General features: G+C 38.4%; 1 protein-coding gene across 1 annotated transcript; it reads left to right on the forward strand.

The window, feature by feature from the left end:
• The first annotated feature begins 7,039 nt into the window (after positions 1–7,039).
• On the forward strand, positions 7,040–12,454 carry PCDH20 (protocadherin 20). Its single transcript, XM_032837004.1, has 2 exons — positions 7,040–7,196; positions 8,264–12,454. Exons 1-2 carry the CDS (start codon positions 7,065–7,067, stop codon positions 10,988–10,990), a joined length of 2,859 nt encoding a protein of 952 aa, XP_032692895.1. The 5' UTR covers positions 7,040–7,064; the 3' UTR covers positions 10,991–12,454.
• The last annotated feature ends 13,538 nt before the right edge of the window (positions 12,455–25,992 follow it).

Genomic DNA, 25,992 nt, shown 5'->3' on the forward strand with positions numbered 1-25,992 from the left:
AATTTTTAATAATTCTGTTGCTATCACATTCTATGCATTGTTTATAATGTGCATGTATTCAATATTAAATACACGTGCTTATTTCAGTGAATATATAGGAGAAAGATTCACCAACATTACTTTAAACTACCTCAAATGTTTCTTTTTCAGTCCTAGCTTGGCCACTTCCCAGCTGTGCGACCTCAGGCAACCTACTTACCCTCTGAAATTCTCAGATTCTTTATCTTTAAAGCGGGGTCATCATTAACTTGCGGGGTCCTTGTGAAGATCAGAGCTAAGGCTCCCCGTGCACCCGGCAAAAGTTCCATACTCCGTAATTGGTAGACGTTAGCAGTAAATGAAACTGAGGTCAGCACTCTCTTCCCTCTTCCTAAAAAGTTATCCAGCAAGAAGCAGCTAGTGATCAGAGTTCCACCCCGTGAAAATGTTGACTTTTTACGTCACTGAAAGAGCCTTTCGTTGACCCTGCAATACCAGCTCAGGGCTTTCATATACCACACACACTGAGATCAGAAGAGCCACGCAGGTTTTAACAATCCTACCTTAGAGTCAAAGAATCAGATAAAAAGAGATGTTATAAAGCCAGGCAAAAGATCCGTCGATCCGTGTAAAAACACGATCTGAGAACAAATGTTCATGAAGCTTTTCCCAATGTTACACTTCAGCTTGGGAGTGAAGCATTGGTATCGGAGGGACACAGGGGCTGGGATCAGTGCCCTACAATAAAACGTAAAATGATTTCTCTCCTTCAGTGGATTTGTTTTGCCCCTGACCTAATTTCTATGCTAATTTACAGGGCTTGTGATTACTTTATCCTCTCACAGCCCATACCTCTCCCTTCTTTCAAGTCTCCCAGGGTCTGACTCCAGGAAGTAAGGCACATGTGTCATCAATGAACTGCATTCCCTTAACTGTTCATTATTCAGCGACGGCTGATCCACTTTGTGGATTTTCCATGCCTTTCATTTTGTCTCCTCCTCAATCCTACTACCTTTCTTTTGATGATTTCACTGCTCATTATCACCTCTACCAGAAGTGAGAAGAAAGAATGTGAAATTTAAATGAGTTGGAAATGACTTTCAAAATTTATTTTGAGGATCAGGAGAGAAAGTTGAAAATGTGAGCTAAAATTAGGCCTGGGGTTTTCTGATGACTTTGCCCAGCTATACTTATCCCTGTTCAAGTGAGGCTAATTAAGTCCTGAAAATAAAAGAACTATTCTACCCTACCTAACTGTTCTACCCTACTCTACCCTTCCTACTCTACCTTCTCCGCTGAGCAGAGAGCCCGATGTGGGGCTCGATCCCAGGACTCTGAGATCATGACCTGAGCCGAAGGCAGCGGCTTAACCCACTGAGCCACCCAGGCGCCCCTGTTTACACAGTTTTCTAAAACAAAAAGAACGTAGTAGTTAGTATAGCCTAAAGTCACATAAATTGCACAGTTCAGTATTCAATGTTTTAGAATGCAAGTTTGTATTATAGTAAATTATCTTAATTGTGTCCTTTTGCACACGTAGTATAAATAGTATATTTATTTACTAAAGCAACTTGTAAAGCTGTTTAGCAAAAGAACCAATATGCTAATTTGCTATTAGTCTTACAATCTCTGAGTTGTGTAGGGAAAATGCAATGTAAGCTTTTTTTCAAGTTTGATATACTTGAATAACAATTTACCTAAATTACAGCCCCCCCCCCACACACACAACTTTCCCTCAGTTTCTCTTCCAGGGGTTTTAGTTACCCACGGGCAACTGTAGTCTAGAAGCAGATGACCCTCCTTCTGACATGTTATCAGAAGGTCAATAGTAGCCTAATGTTAGTCACGGTGCCCACCCGCGTCATTCCCCCACAACTCATCTCATCATGTCTGCATTTTATCATCTCACACCATCGCAAGAATGGTGAGTATACAGTACAGTAAGATGTTTTGAGAGAGAGGCCACGTTCCCATAACTTTTATTACAGTATGTTGTTAAAATTGTTCTACTTTCTTGTTAGTTTTTGTTCATCTCTTCTTGTACCTAACTGATAAATTAAGCTTTCTCATAGGTATGTATGTATAGAAGAAACAGCCTTCAGTGCAACATGGGGTTTCAGGGCATCCCCTAGAGGTCTTGGAACATCTGCCCTACGAAACAGGGGGAGCTCCTCCATTACTGTTTCTTAAGTATATTTGTAAATTGGAAAAATAAAATAATATAAAGTAACTAACTGGTACTTAGGGCAACGTTTAAGATCAAGGCTTTTGGAAGTCATAGATGATGAGAAAGTAACTGCTCTTTTTCTAAGTTATCCTCTAATATCAGAGCCAATCCCGAGGCCAAGATCTACTATTCCAAGAAATAGGAATACTTTTAAGATTTGAATTAGTTATGCAGCACTTCTCTTGCTCTCAACTAATATACAAAATGAGGGTTAACGAGGCGATCCATAAAACTACTTAGAACTTTTCAGGGCTTTCATGTACACACAATACACACATAATATATTCTCGGCTCACAAGTCATAAGAAGAATAAAGCTGGCCAAACACAGAGGAGGGTGTGTTTCGGTATATATACCTGTTTACATGTAATTGACTAATGAAGTTTTTACTTCAAAAAGCATCATATAGCAAATCTATGCCTCCAATGTTTTTCCTGTCACAGGTGAGTGATAAACGTTTGTTGGCTTGAAATACATTTAAATGTATATAAGCCCTAGATCCATCCATTCAGGTGAGAAGATGGTGTTATGGTGTATGGAGTAGAAAGAACATGTGCTTTGGGGGCCATGGTTCAGGGCCAAAGATACTGACAAGCCCGCAACTTATAGCTGAGAAATTGAAATAATAATACTTACCTTATAAAACTGTTATGAAGAGTAAGCAAATAAACATGTAAAGCACCTAGTAGCATGTTCAAAACATAACTGATAATAAATGGTTGATTTTACTATTTTTTGAGTGTTGTATTGATTTTATAAATGTGATCATCTCTCAGTCTTGATTGTTGCATAAGAAAAAGAATGTGTGTGTATGCATTCGTTATGTATATATATTATGTAATGTGTATAAATATATAATTTATATTATAAAAGAATATATTTTTGGGGCACCTGGGTGGCTCAGTGGGTAAAGCCTCTGCCTTCGGCTCAAGTCATGATCTCAGCGTCCTGGGATGGAGACTCACATCAGGCTCTCTGCTCAGCAGGGAGCCTGCTTTCTCCTCTCTCTCTCTGCCTATCTCTCTACCTATTTGTGATCTCTCTCTCTGTCAAATAAATAGATAAAATTTAAAAAAAAGAATATTTTTTAAAAAATATGTTTTATGTAAAAACATTTAATTATATATTTATAATTATTTTATATTATACTATATATTGTATTCCTATATTTTATGATTTACACTTACATATATATAATATATATCATAAATATACACACATACATGTGAGTCATCCAAAAGGATCATTAATTTCATATATTAACAAGTAAAAATGGAGTGATCTTAAAATAAGATCATATGCTAAATTTATACTTATTTACACCCTTCAATTACTTAAAACATTTATAGAACTACAGTTCAAAATAAGTTTAACTATCTGTGTATTCATATTGATTACATGAAACTTGTGGATACCATACTGTTACTGAAATATTTTAAATGGCTCAGTTATAAAAGTTACTTGGAAAACACAGTAGTTCAAATATTTTTAAAATTTTAGGGTATGTTTGATAAATGGACAAAGTTTGAAGATGGTATCCTGATGAACACTTAAAAGCATGCTCACACTTTATAAAGAGATAAGATTACAAGAAGAGGAAACTTGCAGTAAATGAAAATTATTATTAACTTTCAGTGATACCAGGCAGTAAATACTTACCAAAGTAACCTGTGTATCATTATTTAGTGTCTGTTAATGACAGATATTAGCTAAGCCACTTAATGCATATGAATCCATGTAGTATGTAGGAGTGTATTTATAGGAAATTTGAAACAGAGAGGTGTGATTACTTACCTAAAGTCACACAGTATCCTAGCAGCAACCCAGGGAATGGAATCCAAATTTCCTGGTTCTGTTCAGTGTACCATCTATTGTATCAAATTGTTTTCCTTGTCTATAGAAAAATTAGGCTTGGGAGGCATATAATCTATTCTTCTAGATCAATTTTTATAAAACACCTGGGAAGCAGGCCCAGAGCAATTGAGACATCTGAGAAGTACTTAAGTATTATTTTCAAGGGAGGAATAGCACAGAAGCTCTCCAGATCATCTTTAGAAAGAAATATGTCACACCAGATGGTAGGTCACAGGGCTGCCATCCTCAGGCACAGGAGTTTGGGAATGTTTTCACTGTACCCAGGATGAAGGCACAAGAGAAGAAAGAAGGGTATTTGGACTTTTATTTTTCCTGAGGCCTAATTACAGTGTAACCCTGCATGAAACCTCTGCTTATTCAAAAAGGAAAGAAGCTAACAAGTAGTTCAGTTAAGAGTTTGGATTGTGACATAAAGGTTTTACCTCAAATCATGCCAAGCTCTTCCAATTTTGATGACAAACTTCCATCCAGGGACTTTGCAATCACAATGCCAGGGGAGTTATTATTGTCATTGTAAACGTTATCTCCAGAATGTTTAACTACTGTGTTTCAACTTACATTATAGTTAATATGGTCATGCTTTCTAGAAACACTCTAGAAAAAATATTGCTAAATCTATGTATTCTAGAATATATAGATTAGATTTCTTGCCTACATAAAGAAGGGGAGGAGAAGCACTAACCTTTTCCATAGAGATCAGCTGGATGATATGGTCAGAACACCAAAACTCTGCTGGGGTATGGTATGGGGACACTTGAAAATGGTGCACCTGTGCCTAAAGTATCCACTGCAAAGTAGAGAAAGAAAGAGCTTATGAGTCCAGGGGAAACCAAAGACAGTCAACAAAATAATTACAAAGAGGCGATGTCACTTCAACTGGATTATCTTCATAAATGACAGCTCTAGTGTACTGTCATTGTAAACAAAGAACAAATTAAGGAAAGAGAGTCCTATATTTCCACCAAAATAAAAGGTGAGTGATTTTAACCTATGAGAGAGGGCGTCAACTGTGAGGGGGATACACAGTCTATCACGGTTGCTTTCTGTGTAGACATAAAAGTTATTCAGACTGGGGGCGTCCAGCCTGCGTGTACTCTCACTGCCGACGTTTTGCCTGCTTCTATCCATGTGTTCCAAACTTCCAGAAGCTGTGGGTATTGTGCAAAGACATAAACACATTTCAGAAGCAGCTTGGTACTGATTTTTAGAGTCAGACGTGTCTCAACTGCAGATCCCTCAGCAAATAGTTACCAATTATGGTAAAAGTTCATCTGGAGGGCAGAATTAGCAGCTGAAGAAGAGACATATCCTAATTCCCTGATTGTGCTTTGTTTATCAGCAGTATAATGGCTTCACACCCACGTGTACATGTTCCTCTGTGTGTCCACCTCTTCATCAGTACTCCAGTTTCATTCTAAAGAGCTTAAAGGAACTAATTTTATAAATCAGATCCATATCATACGCCAGATATATACTACAGGAATTTGGGGTACTCCATGTACGGTCCCATTTGCACAGTAAGCAACTGTTCCACACACCAGGTGTTTTGATGTAGTGTGTTGTCAATATTTAGGACTCCATGTCTCTACAATTAGTAGAGATGAAGAGAAAATAGGAAGGAGTGAAACAATTAGTTCAGCTAAACAATTTAGATTCTAGTTAGTATAGGGCAGAATAGGAAAATTAAGGTGGTTCTTATGGAAAGCACAGGATGTCAGGCCTTTCTGTGACCCAAGAGGAAGATTTTTCTATTCGGGGCTCAGTCACTAAATATGCAATGGGGAGGATTTTATGCTCAGGGCAGTGCAGAGTCTATCTGGAAACCCAGTGATGAAGAGAAATGTCTACTCAGGGAAAGGCCAATGGTCTTTTCCATTATTTCTACGGCACCCTGAAGATCAAAAAGGGTTTCACAGACTTAAAGCATTGGATTCTCTCACCAGCCCTGATTTTATAAATGAAGATACAGGTCACATGACTATTTAGTGTGAGAATCAGAGGAAATATCCAAGCATTTTTGCACCACACCCCTCCAGGACTCCTTTCTAAAGGGCCATTTTCCCAGTAAGCATTCCAAGAGAAAGAAAAAAAGCGACATTTTGAAAAGTAACCAATTTTTTACCTAAGCTTCAAGTGAGTGAAAAAAGAAAATGCCCCCCTTTGAGAATTATGTTAAAATTGCCAAGAGGCAGAACTACTTGTGTTAGTTACCACACAATTGTTTCCACTTTCTCCCTGGGCTCTTTCCCTTGGCCAGAAGCCACAACTGCCTCTAAAGTAAGACCACAAGGCAGACACCCAGAGACCCTTGCGCCTACAACTAGGAAACTAGCAGAAGCCTGCCACCACCAACAGCGAAGATTCAAAAATCAGAGCATGTCAAAACCCTCACCGAATTCATCTATTTGCTCTTCCGGCTCAAACCACCTTATAAAGAGTTTGAAGTTCCTTCCCTCCGCAGAGAAGAGTGGATTTTCTTTCTCTGTGCCCACACTGCTGGAAGCAAGTCTTTCCGAAGAACTGGTGGTAAAAGCAAGCGTTTTGGGATCGCGCCTGTGGCTGCCCTATATAGCGCCGACCTCCTCTCTCTCTATATTCAGATATACATGCAGGCTTATTTATTTATTCTAATCTTCCTCTCGCGCTCGCAACCTGTGGACTTGAGTTCTGACTGGTGCGGCGAGGAGGGAGGCTGGTGGGCGCCCGCTCCAGTGCCCGACCGGTGGCGCCTCGTCGCAGTCTTCAGAGGCAAGTCCCCGGTTCCGCTCCTCCTGCGGGGTCTGGATTTGGCTGCGTCCGGGGAAGGAAACCATGACCCTGCCCTTCTGCCCCGAGCCTTGCTGCCCCCCGCCAGTAGCTCGCGTCCTTAATTGACGAGCCAGTGACTATTGGCTGAAGTTCCCCCAGCGATTTGCATGAACAGAGAGGGAGTGTCTTCTGCCGCCCTCCCGACAGGAGCGCGCTGACTGCAGCCTCCCCGGGAATGCGCGGCCGAGGGAATGCGCGCAGCTCGCGGGCCCTGGCAGTGAGCTGGCGCCCGGCGATCTGGCACCCGCGCCTGGATATGGGGCGTCTCAGTCGTCCCAGGAGCAGCACCAGCCACAGAAACCTGCCGGTAAGGGTTGGGGTCCGGAAGCCCTGCAGCCCCGACAAGTTGCGGTGCTGTGAGGCAGTTCCTACTCTTGATGGGTTTTCAAACCTTTCCCTTAATCCAAACTTTACGGGAAGGTTGGGGGGGGGGGGGGGAAGGGAGTTTGGCATAAGGTGTCTTCCTTTTAGCAAGAAATAGGCAAGTCTTCAGGTCGGGAAAGTAAGTTTCTGAAATACAAATGTAGGCAGATGGGGGGTGCTCGATCCGCTTGAGATACTGGGGTGCGGAGATTTCTCTGCTGCTGTGGGCACCTGCTAGGACTGTCCGCTGTAATTGGCAAATTGTTTTTGCATAAGCATTTTCTGCGTTTACTTATTTTTCCTTAGGGGAGGGAGACAAGGGAGGGCTTGTTAGGAGGTGGAGATTCAGATCCTTTCGATTTGACCCTGGATGAGAGCTAAAATGAAAATTACTTCTCTGACCTAAAGTGTTTATTTAATGGGGGGGGGGAGGCTAGTTCCGAAGGGAAAGTGTCACTATGTTTTCCATATAGTAATTATTGTTATTGATATTGTTGTTGGTGGTGTTCTCATAATAAGGGATGTGACACATCTCGCGTTCCGGAGACCTTAGTGGTAGAAACATTTCAATGGGAAATAAATGATGAATTGCCCATCATCGCTCAGTCCTCTCCACTACCAGCCTCTCCCTCTCCATAACCTACCCGGGTGGTTTCCCTGCGGCGTTGCGCAGTCCCTGAGTTGAGTGCTCTCCACTCTGGCGTGTGTTTCCAGGGATGCTTTATGGCTGGGGATTCCGATTATTAATTGAATAAGGGCGCCGGTGGGGAGCTGGGGAAAGGAGGAGGAGGGTAGAAAGCGAACAGAAAAAATTAAGTTTTGGCGACAGTGTTGCCCCCATAGATCTTTTCTTTGCAGCAAGTTTTCCCCTTCATCCCTCTCTGACTGGAGGCTTTGCCTTTGGTAATGGGGATGGGGGCAAATAGGACCTTGTGGCCCTGATTTCTGACTCCAATCTCCCTGTTCCCGCGTGTGTGTAACGAGCCTTCTCCCCTCCCCCTCCACTTTCAGCATTTGTTTCTGTTTTTCCTCTTCGTGGGACCCTTCAACTGCCTCGCGAGTTACAGCCGGGCCACGGAGCTTCTGTACAGCCTGAACGAGGGACTGCCCGCGGGGGTGCTCATCGGCAGCCTGGCGGAGGACCTGCGGCTGGTGCCCCGCGCTGCCGGGAGGCAGGACCAGCTGTCGCAGCTGCCGGAGCGCACCGTCGCTGAGCGGAACCCCCCTCTCTCCTTCAGCCTGGCCTCCCGGGGACTGAGTGGTCAGTACGTGACCCTAGACAACCGCTCCGGGGAGCTGCACACTTCGGCCCAGGAGATCGACAGGGAGGCCCTGTGTCTCGAAGGAGGTGGAGGAGCTGCCTGGGGCGGCAGTATTTCCATCTCCTCCTCCCCTTCCTCTGACTCTTGTCTTTTGCTTTTGGATGTGCTGGTCCTGCCTCAGGAATACTTTAGGTTTGTGAAGGTGAAAATCGCTATCCGGGACATCAATGACAATGCCCCGCAGTTCCCCGTTTCCCAAATCTCGGTTTGGGTTCCAGAAAATGCACCTATAAACACTCGGCTCGCCATAGAGCATCCTGCCATGGACCCAGATGTAGGCACGAACGGAGTGCAGACCTACCGCTTACTGGACTACCACCGCATGTTCACGCTGGATGTGGAGGAGAATGAGAATGGGGAGCGCACTCCTTACCTAATTGTCATGGGACTGCTGGATAGGGAGACCCAGGACCAGTATGTGAGCATCATCATAGCAGAGGATGGTGGGTCTCCACCACTGTTGGGCAGCGCCACCCTCACCATCGGCATAACTGACATTAATGACAATTGCCCTCTCTTCACAGATTCACAGATCAATGTCACTGTGTTTGGGAATGCTACAGTGGGCACACCGGTTGCAGCTGTTCAGGCTGTGGATAGAGACTTGGGAACCAATGCTCAGATCACCTACGCTTACAGCCAGAAAGTTCCACAAGCATCCAAGGATTTATTCCATCTGGACGAAACCACCGGAGTCATTAAACTTTTCAGTAAGATTGGGGGAAGTGTTCTGCAAACGCACAAGCTCACCATCCTTGCTAACGGGCCAGGCTGCATCCCTGCTGTGACCACGGCACTGGTGACCATCATCAAAGTCATTTTCAGACCACCTGAAATTGTTCCTCGTTATATAGCCAATGAGGTAGACGGTATTGTTTACCTGAAAGAACTGGAGCCCATTAATACTCCAATTGCATTCTTCACCATAAGAGATCCAGAAGGTAAATACAAGGTGAACTGCTACCTGGATGGTGAAGGACCATTTAGGTTATCACCCTACAAACCATACAATAATGAATATTTGCTGGAAACCACAAAACTGATGGATTATGAGCTACAGCAGTTCTATGAAATAGCTGTGGTAGCCTGGAACTCAGAGGGATTTCATGTCAAAAAAATTATTAAAGTGCAACTTTTAGATGACAATGACAATGCTCCTATTTTCCTGCAACCCTTGCTGGAACTAACTATTGAAGAAAATAATGCGCCCAATGCCTTTTTGACAAAGCTGTATGCGACGGATGCTGACAGTGGAGAGAGAGGCCAAGTTTCCTATTTCCTGGGACCTGATGCCCCCTCATATTTTTCCTTAGACAGTGTCACAGGAATTCTGACAGTTTCCACTCAGCTGGACCGAGAAGAGAAAGAAAAGTATAGGTACACAGTCAGAGCTGTTGACTCTGGGAAGCCACCCAGAGAATCAGTTGCCACTGTGGCTCTCACCGTGCTGGATAAAAATGACAACAGCCCTAGGTTCATCAACAAGGACTTTAGCTTTTTTGTGCCAGAAAACTTTCCAGGATATGGTGAAATTGGGGTAATTAGTGTCACAGATGCTGATGCTGGACGAAATGGTTGGGTAGCCCTCTCGGTGGTGAACCAGAGTGATATTTTTGTCATAGACACAGGAAAGGGCATGTTGAGAGCTAAAGTCTCTTTGGACAGAGAGCAGCAAAGCTCCTATACTTTGTGGGTCGAAGCTGTTGATGGGGGTGAGCCTGCCCTCTCTTCGACTGCAAAAATCACAATTCTCCTTCTAGATATCAATGACAACCCTCCTCTGGTTTTATTTCCTCAGTCCAACATGTCCTACCTGTTGGTACTGCCTTCTACTCTCCCCGGCTCCCCAGTTACAGAGGTCTATGCTGTTGACAAAGACACGGGCATGAACGCTGTCATAGCTTACAGCATCATAGGAAGAAGAGGTCCTAGGCCTGAGTCCTTTAGGATTGACCCTAAAACTGGAAATATTACTTTGGAAGAGGCATTGCTGCAGACAGACTATGGACTTCATCGTTTACTGGTGAAAGTGAGCGACCATGGTTACCCAGAACCTCTCCATTCCACGGTCATGGTGAACTTATTTGTCAATGACACTGTCAGTAATGAGAGCTACATTGAGAGTCTTCTAAGAAAGGAACCAGAAATCAACATAGAGGAGAAAGAACCACAGATCTCAATAGAACCAACTCATAGGAAAGTTGAGTCTCTGTCCTGTGTGCCCGCTCTAGTTGCTCTCTCTGTAATAAGCTTGGGTTCTCTCACACTTGTAACAGGGATGGGCATATACATCTGCTTAAGGAGAGGGAAAAAGCATCACAGGGAAGACGAAAATTTGGAAGTACAAATTCCACTCAAAGGAAAAATTGACTTGCATATGAGAGAGAGGAAACCAATGGCTATTTCTAATATTTGATATTTCATTGTGGAATAGCACAGAGATGTAGCTGACTTTGGGTAGTTTCCATCACCTAAACAAGAGTGTGTAGATGACAGTTCCAATGAAGGACGACTAATTTATAACTTGTACTATATTGTAAATAAGCTGTTTACAGGTTTTTAAATTTAAAATCAGAGGTTATAAAATGTGTACAGCATTTTTTAATGAAAATTAGTACTAACAGCTATAGAACTGTTATAAAAAAGCTTGGACATGGTTTGCAGCTTTCATTCACCAAGCAGAATGATAGAACCTGAGAATAAGGTAAGAAAATGGTACATTGCATCTTTTTGTCTAAAAAGTCCTTTAACCACAAGAGGGCATCAGCTGCTCCTTTGCAGGGAACTGTTTTGAGGTATTGTACAGGACAGTTGTTGTACATGAAATTAACGAAAGAGTATATTTTAAATATATTGTTTTTAACATTTAAGAGATATGAAATTGAAATAAATCGAATTTCACTGCACTTCAATGTATGATAAGAAAGAAAAGAAATGCATTTGTAAACAGAATGTTTATTACCTCACAAGTACATCATGTATAGTTTGAAAGAGAAGGTGTTACAAAGAAGCGCAATTTCTTTTTAGCCAGGGTGAAAACATGGCCATGTGTGTGTTACAGAGTTGACCTGCTGCAGAGTATTTCGCTCTCCATGTACTCAAATGGCTTTCTGTTCCCTTTACCACTGCACTTGCTATTATTACAGGGGAAATGTGTATGTTCTCCCTTATAGACATTGTAACTGGAAATTGTGTCCAAGGAAAACAGCCAGGAACAAAGACCTGTTTCAATCCTTAGTTGCTTCGTAGGTGTTTATGACATTTTGATGCTCTGACAACTTGTCGGTAGTACTTCATACTTGGGTTAAATATTAGGTTTTTATATGCTTGAACTCATTTATCACCTGAGAAAATAAAAATCATATTAAAGCGGAATTATTCTAGAAGCTAGTGTACACTACCGGTTGTTTTAGTTGGGCCCTTTATATAAAAGTTATACTTATCTTTTTGTTGTTTGGGTTTGTTGGCTACCGTTTCTGGCTTCCTTCCTTTGGCTTTGGATTAGGTCCAAGAGTTTATTTGTAAGCCCAGCAGCAGATTTCTTTGATAACTTAGCTTTTACTGAATCCTTTGCAACGAAGCAAGCTGGTTCCTTAGTGATTGATCTCTTTTACTTCATTGTGTTGAGCTGGGAATTTTATTTTATATGAGAGCTATAGCAAAATATCTGTGTAAACAAGGAATGTGTTAGCTTAAGCTGGATCATTCTACTTTTTTGGCCTCATGTGTCTGTACTGTACCAAACGTGTTTAAATGTCTGCAAATTAAAGGTATATATTTTCATAATTTCTTTCTCATTTTTACCATTTTATATTTGAACACGGGCTTGTTCTTTCACTGAAGTGCCTGCTATTGGCATTTGTTTGCTTTTAGAAGTAAATGTGGGTAAAGTAAATAAATATGCTATTTGCTAAAGTTTATATTAAACTAATTCATTACTCAATTAAACATTGGGTAAATCATTGAATGTGTGTGTAGATAGAGATATATATATAGATTTATATCTAATATATTTATTATATGTATATAATAGAGAGTATGCCTAGATGTTTGACAGGCATTTGGGTGAAAATTTATTCCCATGCGTGTGCACATGCATATTAATTTTTGGCTTTGTATCAACTATACACATTCATTTTACTACATACTTCTGACAAATCCCTTGTTAGCTGTGTTACAATAGTTTTCAATATATTTTTAAAAATACATTGCAAAAAAAATTTGAATACAAACACCCAGGACCTTTCAAATTTGTATTAACTCATTTTTCTTATTTTCTTCAGTTTGACAATTTGAATAAATAAAATAAGAGTCAGAAGCAGTACTGTTTGTTACAAAAAGGAAATATATTCTTATTGGAAATTTCTTTTGTATGAGAGGCACCTGAGCTAAGAAACTAAGATCATTTAACCCTCAAAACTTTTCACTCATAATTAATGTATAGCAATGGAGGAAACCATACTCTAGTTATTTTCGTATCTTCTTCTTTCTCTTTTTAAAAGAAAGGAACTACATCTGAAATACATAGCACCACAAATTTAAAAAATATCCTAAGGGCAGTGATTTCACCATGAGTATAAGTAACAAAATATTCTGTTTATTTCTAAATTTGAAGAAAGTTCATGTGTTTGGAGGTATAGGCTTCATCTCTAGCATGAGAAATGCCTATAACATTAATAAAAAGGCGTATTTCTGAACAACCTCTTGTGCCAGGATTTCCTTTACAAAAACATCTCATTCACATTAAAAGCATTTATAACAAGAAAAGTTTAAGTAAATTAAGCTCAAAGATAAAAGCCCCTTTTTACTAACACCTTGTGCTAGAACAGTTGCCAAAATGTATGCTAATCATGTCAATGTTGTTAGTTGAGCTGGCACAAAAATAAATGTTCCATTCATTAAAAACCCCAATATCCATTTAACAGTTTGAGAACCAGTGAATCCTCTTTGCCCAATTTAATGAAGAAGAGATTGCTCTGATCTTTGCACTGCCAAAGCCATTCTGATAGTACAGAGAAAATTGTTCATTAATTTGAATTGGGAAATTTAAAAGCAACATAGCAATTTCAGCTACAGGGGAAAAAAAAATTTACATTACTTGAGTCTTGAGAGTAGATTCCCTGACCCTATTAAAGAAAAAAAAAAGTTGTCTTGGCAGTTATGCTTCTATCAATAGCGGTTAAAAAGGAAAAAAATATATATATTCTTCTTTTAAAACAATTTTTGTAGTACGAGTGTAATGAAAATAACATTCAAATCCTTTGTGTTTTGGGTGTTCATGAATTTTATGAAAACAACGGAAATAATCTTGTTATGGAAAACATCACTGGCACAATATTAGGGATGGTATAAAGTTGACTTGATTCCAGTAAGATACCTCATAAGGATTCCAATTTGTGCTCCCAGAAAATGTCTCAATTAACAACTGTAAAAGGAGGAACTATGCAATCCTCTCCTGAGTCAATGGACGCTCGTTCTAATCTCTTGTTGGAGAAGTGAAGAGTGTGGGGTCTAGATCTTTGACAGACCATGGACAATGTAAGGGAAGACAGTATGGAACATATGGTGTTTTTCAACTCAACATTGGGCAGTCTCAGTTCACAGGGGCCAGAGACAGATACCTGAGAATTTTCTCCCCTCTAAGGTAGATTGCTCACTTCAAAAAAGCAGTCAATTGCTGCAAAATACCATTTGCTGACTGTGCAATCTCTGCTTACCCATGTGCTTTCACAGTATGAATTATAAATAAATATTAAAAGGTAGAAATGACAGTCATACAAATAGACTGAAAGCAAGAAAAAAATTTTGAAAATTGACAATTTCTCAAAAAAAAGAGACTCCTATAATGTCTTTTAAGATCATACCTATTTTTCAGATCAATATAAACATACATGCATACAGTTAAAATAATTTTTTAAATGTCATTGTACAGAACTGTTTTTAAAATAGTAGCATTTTTTTCTCTGATAAACCCCTAAATTGGGAATGCATTCCTTTGAGGGTATTGAACAAAATTGGATGAACTTTAAGCCTTAAACCCACTAGTGTCAAGAATTAAGATACTGGGATCATTAAAACAAACAAATTCATTCATTCATTCCATTCGTATTTATTTTAGTACTCTTAATTACCAGGGATTTAACTGAGAGCAAGACAGAGTATTTGACCCTTGATGACTTTATTTTTTTCAAAGATTTTATTTATTTATTTGACAGAGAGAGATATAGCAAGAGAGGGAACACAAGTAGGGGAAGTGGGAGAGGGAGAAGGAGGCTTCCCACTGAGGAGGGAGCCTGATGTGGGGCTCGATCCCAGGATGCTGGGATCATGACCTGAGCCAAAGACAGATGCTCAACCGATCGAGCCACCAAGGTGCGCCCCCCCACCCCCATGACTTTAGATTATGGTGCAAAAGGCCAATAAGAAGACCTATCAATCTCAAAACACTGCATGGGGGAAATGCCTACTTCCAGGATGTCAAGAGAACATGACTTAACCCAATCTTAGAAAATATTGGAGAAAGCTTCCCAAAGGGGCCGATTTCTAACTGGAGCCCTCTCAAAGGAGGTGATGTCTAATTGAAAAATTTAGACAGGGGAAGTTGGCAGAGGAGAGAGAAGGGGATTCAAGGAAGAGGAAATAATGTATAAGCACACAGGCAAAAGTGGGCATGTCATGATTGAAGAATCATAATTGTGGCTGAAGGGATGCAGAGAATGAACAATGAGCTTGGAGCTGCAGGTGTACTTCAGATAATGAAGGGACTCATTGTCATACTTGGAGGTTCCAATTTTATCCCAGGGAATGTGTGTTTTAAAAAGATCATTTTGGCCATGTATGAAGCTTCTGTTGAAAAAGATTCTAGAGACCACAGCAGGTAGTAGTGATAATTCAAGGGAAAGGTTGGGCCTTAAACAAGGGAATATGAAAGAGATATATTTCAGTATGGAATACAGCAGATAAATGAGTTATAGCTGACAAAGCTATACACTAAAGCTATAAACTTGTGAGACCAATAGAAATTAAAAATCCACATGTGAGAAGCCAGAAAATTCATGATTTTCATAATTGGCTTTTGAGCCTATTTTACAAATTTGCTAAGGATAGGGAACTCATTTACTAAACATTAAATAAGCAATGAGAGCGCTGGAGCCATAACCCTCTTTCTAATCTTGGGTTTTATGACACAGATGGAATTATAAAGGGCACTAATTTACCCAGTTTATTTCGTATTTATGACTGTCTATTCTATTCAATTTAATAAACATTATCGTGTTGTGCCCATGTGGTAGATATTCCAACATGAAGTTGACCTCATGAAGAATATTTTGTCCATTTGCAATATTTTGCTTGTAGTTGCACTAAACATCTCCACAGGCAGGAGAGTCATACTAAAAATTTAAGAAAAAAGGCAACAAAATATCAAATGGACAAATCAATAAGATGCAAATATAATTTCAAGTGTTGTGTGCATATCAAGAAACAGTGATATGTCTGTTGCAGGCAATTCTGAACAAGATCCAAAAACTAGGGGCAGGTGAAATGGGTAATTACAGTCAAGAAGTACATAGGTCTTGAGGTTTAACATCACTTTTGGATGAAAGAAGTCATTTAACGTATCTTATGCCTCAGTTTATCCTGTGTGAATGAATAATTTACTAGTATCTAGCACTCACTGGTGGAAGTTTCCAATCCAGGCTAAATAAATGTATAGAAGATATAAAAACAGTATTGTATGCAGTCCTAGCTTCAAGAAAAGTTATTTGTCCTTTCTTTGAAAAAATTGCCCCTCCAAAGATCTCATCTACATGGAAATGATGAACTTGTTCTATCTCCTCGTAAAATTTTGCAAATCAAATAAATTAATTCATGCAAAATATTTCACACAAGTAAAGTACTCCACAAAAATTAGCTATTACTATTGTTTTTGGAATTAACTAGCATGTCATGAAATTATCTTAGCAGTTTTTTACTCATTCTTCATTCAAATTCATTGAATCAATGTCTTTATTACACAATAAAAATCCATAAAGTTGATGATGTTTTAGATTAAAGGCCCCTATGTTCAAAGCAATCTAATGAACTTATTCACTTCTTGAGCCCTTTGACTTTTTCCCTCCTTTTACAATGAATTCTCATGTCCTTTCTTATTTGGAAATCTCATGAGGGACAGGACTTTGATTTAACTTGTCAGACCACGATACTTTAGAGATAATGTAGTCCAACCCTCTCATTTTTCAGTTGAACAAACTAAGCTATAGAATACCTAGGAAAAAACTTGACAATATAAGGGGTTAGAAGAAAAAACAGGAATCACGAATGAAAAAAAATATTCAAAATCTTACTAAAAACAAAATCCAACTTTTCCTTCAAATATTTCCCTTAAAACATATATTTTTTCTTTAACTTCATCAGAAAGTTAACCAAAGTGTTTTACTTACAAAGACAATACCAAAAATTAAAATAAAAAACCTCTGAGATGAAATCTCAGCTAAAAATGAGGTCAATCAAAACTAATTTATTCATTTGAATTACTGAGATTCATGTATTTTCCCTGCATGCACTGGGAGAAAAAAACCCACAATTTCAAAGATAAAGTTTAAAGGTAAAGAAAAAGATAACATATTTTTTATTATTTTATTATTCTCTTATATTAAAGAAAAAATATAGAAAAGTATACAATTAGGTATTTTTTATTTTATAATTTTTAAAAGATTTTATTTATTTGAGAGAGAGAAAATGAGTGAGAGAGAGAACACGGGGTGTGGGGGCAGAGGGAGAAGCAGACTCCCCGCTGAGCAGGGAGCCTAATAGATGCTGAGCTCTGATCCCAGAACCCTATAAGCCCAAGGCAGATGCTTAACTGACTGAGCCACACAGGTGCCCCTAAAATTTGACAGATATGGTAATTGAAAGAAAATAGTAAGAAAACATAAAACTTTAAAAGATTAGAGAATAGGGGAGAATAATCAAGGACAATTTTATGAACCCTACAGAAATACAGAAGGAATAAACTTGATTTAAAATGTAGGAATAACTATTGTGCAAAATTCATGTTTATATTATAGAAAATGTAAGTCCAAGTGGATGAAAGGATGTGATTGATTTGACAATGAATTGGGTCACCTGGGTGGCTCAGTCAGTTAAGCATTGGACTCTAGATTTTTTGGTTCAGGTCATACTCTCAGGGATGTGAGATCAAGCCCCACACTGGGCTCTGCACTGGGCATGGAGCCTGCTTGGGATTCTCTCTCTCTTTCTCCCGCTTTCTAAAAAATAAAAAGCAAAAAAACCCTCCAAGACAAAAAACAACAACAACAAAAACACCTCTATAGTAAGGTAAATGAAGGTAAACCCAGAATGACTGAATGTTAGGAATTCACTAAATCACAAACTTCACTACCTCAAAGGAACTTTGGATTATTGTCCTTCTTACAGATTTGGGTACAATATCCTGAATCTTCAACAAAGTTAAAAACTATTATCATTAACTATTTATTTACTAAACACCTTTGCTAAACATATCAGCCAATGCTTATTACAAGCAAGATATTGTGCTAGTCACAAGGGTAAGTCTTCTTCCATCCCCAAAAAGGTTACTCCCCAGCTGGGGAAAAACTAATGTGAACTACACAAATAGAGAAATGAGTATGTTGCTTCTCCTTCAGCTCATCACCTATGCCTCTTACCTGCGTACCTCTACCAGAGAGACAAAGGTCATGACAGCAAATCAGGGTGTTACCCAGAGATATGCAGTATATCAATGGCTAATAAGGAGAATATAAACATTATTGGAGGAATATCATCTTTGCAATGTATATGAATTAATGAATAGAAATTGTTTTCTGTGGGTAGAATGGGTAAATTTAAAGAATTTCATAACATATTTCTTTCATTCAATTTGAAAATTGGAATTCCCTATAACTCTCAAAGGAAACTTTCACTTAAAAAATTAAAGAAATAAATGCAATAGAAAAAAAAAAGAAAGAAATGCAACAGGCACTGTAAACCAGTTACTCCCCTTAGAAAGATCATAAATTTTAGGTTTCAGAATAATTAAAATGTAACTATGATATTCATTGACTCTACATATGTACAAGCAGCCTGCCACACTATGTTTCACAAATAGCACTGATTTCTATTTTGCAATACACTTTAAATCATTTCAAGTTCATAGTTTTGTGTTAATAAGCTTTCTTAAGGTACTTTCTTGGCAATGTGAAGCTTTGATTTAAGAGGAATGTAAAATGCACACTGGGAATTGTTATGTAAATCTTTCACATAATACTATGTAACACTATTTTTTTTTCAAAGTTATAAGATCTGGTGAAATGTATGATGAGAGAACATTTTAATGTTAATATATAAAAATTACTGCACATACATTTTGAATTCTCCATCTTATTATGAAGAAAAATTACTCCAGAGAAGGAAACTCCAGAAAATTCATGGGAAAAAATTTTATTTTAAAGGTACAGTGGGATGGACAGAGGAAGAAAAATTTAAGTGAATAATAATTTTAAAATTCTAAAAAAAATTAAATTATTTAAAAGGTTTTTTTTTTTTTTTTTTTTTTTTTTTTTCCCTTTTGAAAAGCAGCATTCAGGGGCTCCTGGATGGCTCAGCAGGTTAAAGCCTCTGCCTTCAGCTCAGGTCATGATCCCAGGGTTCTGGGATGGAGCCCCGCATAGGGCTCTCTGCTCAGCGGGGAGCCTGCTTCCTCCTCTCTGCCTGCTTCTCTGCCTACTTGTGATCTCTGTCTGTCAAATAAATAAATAAAATCTTTAAAGAAAAAAAAAAGAAAGAAAAGCAGCATTCACCCTCCTCCTCACCACACTCCCCACACCCCCCATGCCTTACTAATTTGGGAAACCAGTTTCCTTCACATTTTGTAGTTAAATTATAAGATCCTAAATGTTTTCAGAGTCTAAATGAATGTGAGTAACTCTAACCATTAAACAGGTGCTAAAAAACACTATTGCTTTGAGACAGCTTTTAATCTATGATCCTTCATTTTTTGACAGTAAAAATTCCATTTTATTTACAGGATTTTTTTTTTTTTTTTTTGTAAATAGCAGTTAACATTCACTGCAAGGAGAGGAATTTCAATAACAGGTATTTAGCTTATCTTTAAAATACTTTCACTGAATCATCTAAGCATTCAAATTTAGCAAAGCCAACTGTCCTGCCTATGTCTGATTTCTCCATCTAGTCCACAAAAGACTTTATCTTTCAAAAAGCACTATAGAACCTACCATTTTCCCCATCTCATTTACGAATGTGGTTAGCAATTTAAAGCACAGATTTCTGTGAAGAATAACTAAGTATAAGTTGCCTTGTAAGATTCTTTGAAATAAGACATTGAATACAACTTAAGTGGATCGAATTAATTTCTTTCTTGTGCTTTATGCCTGACTCAGGGCACACAGTTTGAAGTGCCATGTCATACCAATATTCTCCGTCAAACTGTTGGGTGGTGATTGTCAATTAGCCCAACTGGAGATGATTTCTAAAAGACCTTAGTGGTGAAGGTACATATTAGAAAAGACAGGTAAAATATCTAGGAAAACTTATAAAATATCTGTCTCATTGAACCAGGAGGAAACTTCAGACATCGATGTTTTCTTCACCTTTGAGCTTCCTTGATCATACTCAACCATTCTGTCAGTGTTTCCTAACGGAAGCTCAACATTCTCAGAATCCCTCCGTTAGCCTATCTGTAAGGAGAATAATGCCCCAAAGATACCATGCCTTCTTCGTGCGTGGAATCTATGGATATGTTCTGTAACGTGGCAAAAGGGGGCTCACAAATGTAATTGACATTATGGACCTTTGAACTGGGGGGATAGCCAGACTTAAGGAAATAAGATTCCTAAATCACAGTCAACAAGAACGCAGGGAGGGGCTTCAGCCCTGTAACCACATGGAACTGAATTCACAAACAACCTGACTGAGCTTGGAAGTGGATTCCTCCGCAGAGCTTCCAGAAAGCCACAGAGCCCTGCTGACACCTTGATGTCTGCATTACAAAGCACCATGCAGAGGACTGTTTGAGTCACTCTGTATTGGGACTTCTGACTAAAGGAAGGGGAGTTAATAAATGGGTGTTACTCTGAGCTGTTAATTTGGTGGTAATTTGTTAAAGTAGTAATAGAAACTACAACAGTATCCTGAAAAACAAATTACAGATCCACTAAGGGCATGGATCTTAGTTTAGCTGAATGATTATAACAAAGGCTGGTTGTATTTTGGGCAACTTTTACAACAGATGTTTGAATTTTCCTTTACAGGAATGTTAAGTACATACCTAATTGTACTTTCCTAAGTAAAGAAAAAAAAATTTTAAATAATCAATATAAATATATATGGAAAATCATGTGTTACAAATGTACAGTGTTCCAGTCAGCGAAACCCTGCCATTTAGATTCTGTGTTCATTTTACTTTTACTAAGTCACAGAAATAAACAGAAAACCAGAGGTGTTTTTATTACCATAAAGGATTTTCTTGGTTGACTAGAACTGGAATGAACAGTGCTGAATTGTTGAATTCATCTCAGACCCAGTTTGGGATGAGATGAATTGAATGGCTGATATTTGTAACTGAGATACACTGTGGGTGGATGTGTTATGATTGCATATGTAAAAGGTTGCTCTGATTTAAAAAAAAGATGCATATTAAAATGTATCTTTCTTTTGTTATTGCAGAAAAAAGAACCTTTCTAATGGATGAGTCTCTCTAATCGATGGATCATTTGAAGTGATTTGTAATCTTTAATTCTTTGAAAACAAGCACTTTGGGAGTGTTTTTTTTTTTTAATACATTCTTATTCTACTTTTCTACCAACTTGACTTCCTATTCAAAAGCTGTTTACCTCTATACAATAAATTCACAGAAGATGAAGTTCATTAGAATCATTGATTAAGTATGCACGGACTTTTATTGAGCATTATTATTTGCATAGCTAATATGTAATAGTCCAATAAGATTATATTATAGAGTACATTTTGTACTGGTAGAATAATATCATTTTGCAAGAACTGTCAAATATTTTGGATTCCTATCAGGACTCCTATGACTGAAAGGTTAAAATTCAAAGTCACATTATTCCTCATTTGGCAAAAAGACAGTTCCCTTTCCTAAACGTGTACATTTCTCTTTCATTTTGTATGTCAGCCATTTTTTATGATAGTAGGATTTTTGTTCTAAACTCTAATCTAAGAAAAAAATTGGGGACACTAGTTCAAGTACGTTTGAAATTCAAACATTAAAAAAATTTAAAATAAAAACATATTCCAAGAATAGAATTTTCACGTAGTTAAGAAAAAAAATTAAGGAAAAAGAATTGGGGTGACAAGGGATCTTATGTGATAAGCTAGAACACATTTTTGTAAGAAATTAGGGTGATCACTCTTGGGGCCAAATAACTCATTTCTAGAAGTTGCCCGATGCTAAGCTCTACTTCTACAAAAAGTACAGGTCTTTCCTACCATCATCTGTCTAACCACCCACTAGGTTGTGGAACAATTTGTAGTCATGTTATTCACTTATGAAATACATTTAGAATAGGTAGAAACTACAGAACCGAAGTTCCACATGTAGGTAAAAAGCCTGGCCTTCTCTTCTCTTCTCTTGGCCATTAGGTAAACATCAGTAAGCAAACCATGTGTCCTGATGATGGTATTTCCAGAACAACTTCAAGGAGATCAGCACCTGCAGATCTAGGTCCCAGCAGTTCCTGCTCAGGCTTGGGTGCAGAAGGGGAGGTTTTCAAAGTTGTCAGAAAACCTACAACATCGCAATCTCTTCCCTGAAAGCTTTCCCCTAAGTGGTCCTTGTCACAGAATGCTGACATGCCTCCACTGTCCTGAATGGGATTTGAAGTAACCACTGCCCAGTAAAGGGCTAGTCGTTAGCTCCAGAGCTCTTCCAGCCCTGATAAGGTGAGAATTATTGGTTAGAGCCTTGACCTTCAGTGTGTGCAGCGCAGACTAGCAGTAAAAACATCTGGCTATTCCTGGGGCATGAAAAACCTAGGCCCACCCAGGCTCTATGAAACCAGAATCTGTATTTAATAAGATCCCCAGTTGATTTGCATGTACATGAAAGGTTGATAAAAATGTATTTGGATCATTGGCTCTCAAGCTTGTCTGCATGCTGAAATAACTCAGGGAGTTAAAACAAAGAAACAAAGAAACAAACAAAAAAAAAACCCAACAGCAACCTGATACCTGGATCTCACCCACCAACTTTCTGATTGAATGGGTTTGGGGTGTAGGATGGGAATCAAGATTTTTTAAAAGGTCTCTAGGTGACCTGAATGTGAAACAAAGTTTGAGAATCACCAGGTGTGAGTCCCATTATTCCTGTAATTTGCCAATTTTATTTGAACTCTACTGTTCAGCCAATTTGGGATTTACTTCATCACTGGCACCCTCTCCGAAGTTGTTATTAAAAAAAGATGCAATTTCCAACACTCCCTAAAGACTGAACCTATAAATTTGCATGAATCAGGTCTTTTTTTTTTCTTCCCTCATCAGAATGTTGTCATCATCATCATCAAAAGCAGGCAAAGTAGCTGGAATGGTAACTAATATGTCTGGAAATTTTGGTCTAGGACAGTTACTAGAATGTAAACCTGATGTGCACAACAACTTTGTCTTAAAAATAAAAAGCTGTCATTCTAGGACCTAAATAATGTCTTCTATCCACAAGAGAGTTATACAAATATTTGTGGAAAGAATGAAAGCAAGAATGGCAGGTGGTCTTTACACATAAATTGGAATAATTATGTACTTCAGAAGAAAACTGTCATATCTTGACTTTAAAAGGCAACTGAGCAGAGGCTTGGAGTTAAGCCTGGGAGTGCCGCTCTAAGGAGGGTCCACTCCATCATCACACAGATCTTATGTTCTGGCTCATGCAAAAGCGAGGGAGTGGGTAACAGAAGTCTCACGTATGGCCACTGGGGAAACAAAAAAATGTAATTATTCAGGAGGCTGTCTTTTCTAGGACCTGGAAACCCCATTTCAACTACCAATATGAGAGGTATTTAGTAAGGAAGAAGAGTAAGAGAAAAATATAGAAAATCTATTTTAAGCATGAAAATATGAGGGCGACAAAACCAGAATTACTATCAGTTTTAATTATTAGGAATGAAAGAGGTGCTGATGACAAGCTCACTATTCATCCTCTTGTTTTGTATGACTGGAAAGAAATAGAAAAATACTGTCTAGCTCCAGAAAGTAAATAAGGACCAGCAACATTTGACAAGGTAAAGAAAATAAGCATTTACTAATCCTGGATCTTCAACTACCAGTGTTAAAACCTTAAGGACATTTTGTAAGTACCTATGAGCCCCATGGTCCCCAAAGCATCCACACAGGAAGATGCCTTTCGAGTTGTTCTGAGGACTAGAAATAATGCACGTAAGTGCGGAACACTAGATCTTATACACAGTTCAAATATTAGTTCCTTTTTTACTTTCCTTTGCCCACGCTGCCTCATTTAAAGTACTACACATCAAGGGTATAGAAATTTCCAAGGCCAATTTTTTGTATCCTCAGGGCTTAGCCCTAAATATCTGATGAAATGGACAAATAATTTTAAAAAGTGGTGTGTTTCATTCTGAGTTTCAGTTGCTTTGAATGGGGGGTGCGGTGGGAAGGAAGCCCATGGAGATATGTGAAAAGTAATTCATAAATTAATTTATCAAGAACTCTCATTAAGCATCTAAGATGTGGCATGTACAGAGATACTATCCAAACATGCTATCGGAACTCTTCTTTGGAGCTCAGAGTTTAGTTAAGGACACTGAAAAATAAAACTGCAACTTAATGAGATAAATGTCTTAATAGGGAATGCATAAAGCCAGGAGAATCAATTGAAGCATTTGGCCTACAGTATTTTGTATGCAGCTGGTTTCAGTTTCAAAATTATTAATAATCTCCAGGCTGAATACATTTTCAGCAAGTGTCCATGTACATTGTTATAGCAGAACAAGCAGGAAAGATAAGCTGAAAGATTTGGGGAGTTGGCTAGAGAGGCATCATCTGCTTCTTCGTTTACAAGACTTTTCTTTCTTTTTCCTGCCTCCTGCTTCCTAATTACATCCAAATGGTTCTCTCATTTGTTTTCCTGGCCCTTCCATCTGAGACATGGTGCCAGTAATATATGCCATCTTCATTTGGCTCCTTTCTCTCTAATCTGTGCTGCTAACCTATTGTTTTTGTAAAAATGTTGGATTTGTCAATTCCTTCTCACACCTGTCATACTGCTTTAGGTAGACACACTGACATATTTATGATTAAAAATTAAGTCACCAGATAGTAAATGTGCTAAGACAACCATCTCTTTCACCCTTTACTAGCCAGACCATAAATGTACACATTAAGATAACTACAGACAGATCCTGCTTTGTGAAAATACACATAAAGAAATTCTCTTCTAACATAATTGCATTATCGTATTGACAATTACAAAGCTACATAATTTAAGAAGTCTGTGCTGCTGGAAAATTCAAATATGAATGAATGAAATATTGAATTCAAAAATTCAATATTCTTGCTGATGCAAGTAAAAACTGGGAATTGTTTTCTGGAAGGCTATTGGCCAAATTGTTTTCTGGAAGGCATATTGGCCGATGTATTAGAATACATTCTAATAATTTAGATCTGGAAGGCATATTGGCCAATGTATTAGAATACATTCTAATAATTTAGAATGTATGCATACATTCTAAATTGTGCATTATCTTCCCCTTTGCACTTCACTTCTAAAAAGATAACCAAAGAAAATAGCTTCAAACCTGCGTGTATGACCATACTTTTTGCAGAGTTTAATAGTAATGAAAATACCCCATATTTACATCAATATATAATTGGTTAGATTATGACATAAACATTGTAAAGACAATAATTGTCTGAACTGTCACAAATGCCATAGCAATTTTTTGTCTTCCTGTGTTATCTCTAAAATTACTAGAATCATCTTGTTTTTCTCACACATGAATTTATTACACTCCCGACAATGATTCCCCATTCATCTAGAATAGGATTTCTTAACCTGGTATGTGTATAACTGAAATATGTGTAGACAATAAAAAATAAGGTGGGACAGGCCAGTAGGGGACACATTATCAAGCAATCTGCATTCACGCACAGGATAATAGTCATAAAATGAATACATACTTTGTGATCCAGGAATATGGGAATATGGCACTGCTGGTAGCTATTTTGATTTCTCTGTGGTAAGAGCCTATATGAGGATCAGGCTAACACAGAAGGGAAAAGAGGGAGAGGGAGGGGAGAAAGGAAAGGGAGAGAAAGACAGGAGAGGGAAACAGAACAGAGAATTGATGGCATCTTTTAAGTCCTCCCATCCATCTGTGCTTGAAACCAGCCACTCTGGAGACTTTCCAG

This window comes from Lontra canadensis, unplaced genomic scaffold (assembly GCF_010015895.1).
Source record: "Lontra canadensis isolate GAN:19392208 unplaced genomic scaffold, GSC_riverotter_1.0 scaffold95, whole genome shotgun sequence".
Taxonomy (NCBI): Eukaryota; Metazoa; Chordata; class Mammalia; order Carnivora; family Mustelidae; genus Lontra; species Lontra canadensis.

What these genes read in the sequence shown, in the direction of transcription:
- PCDH20 (XM_032837004.1), top strand. Translation starts at nt 7,065, where the DNA reads ATGCGCGGCCGAGGGAATGCGCGCAGCTCGCGGGCCCTGGCAGTGAGC. An exon ending in CCAGCCACAGAAACCTGCCG is followed by an intron (nt 7,197 to 8,263) that starts GTAAGGGTTGGG and finishes CTCCACTTTCAG; the next exon opens with CATTTGTTTCTGTTTTTCCT.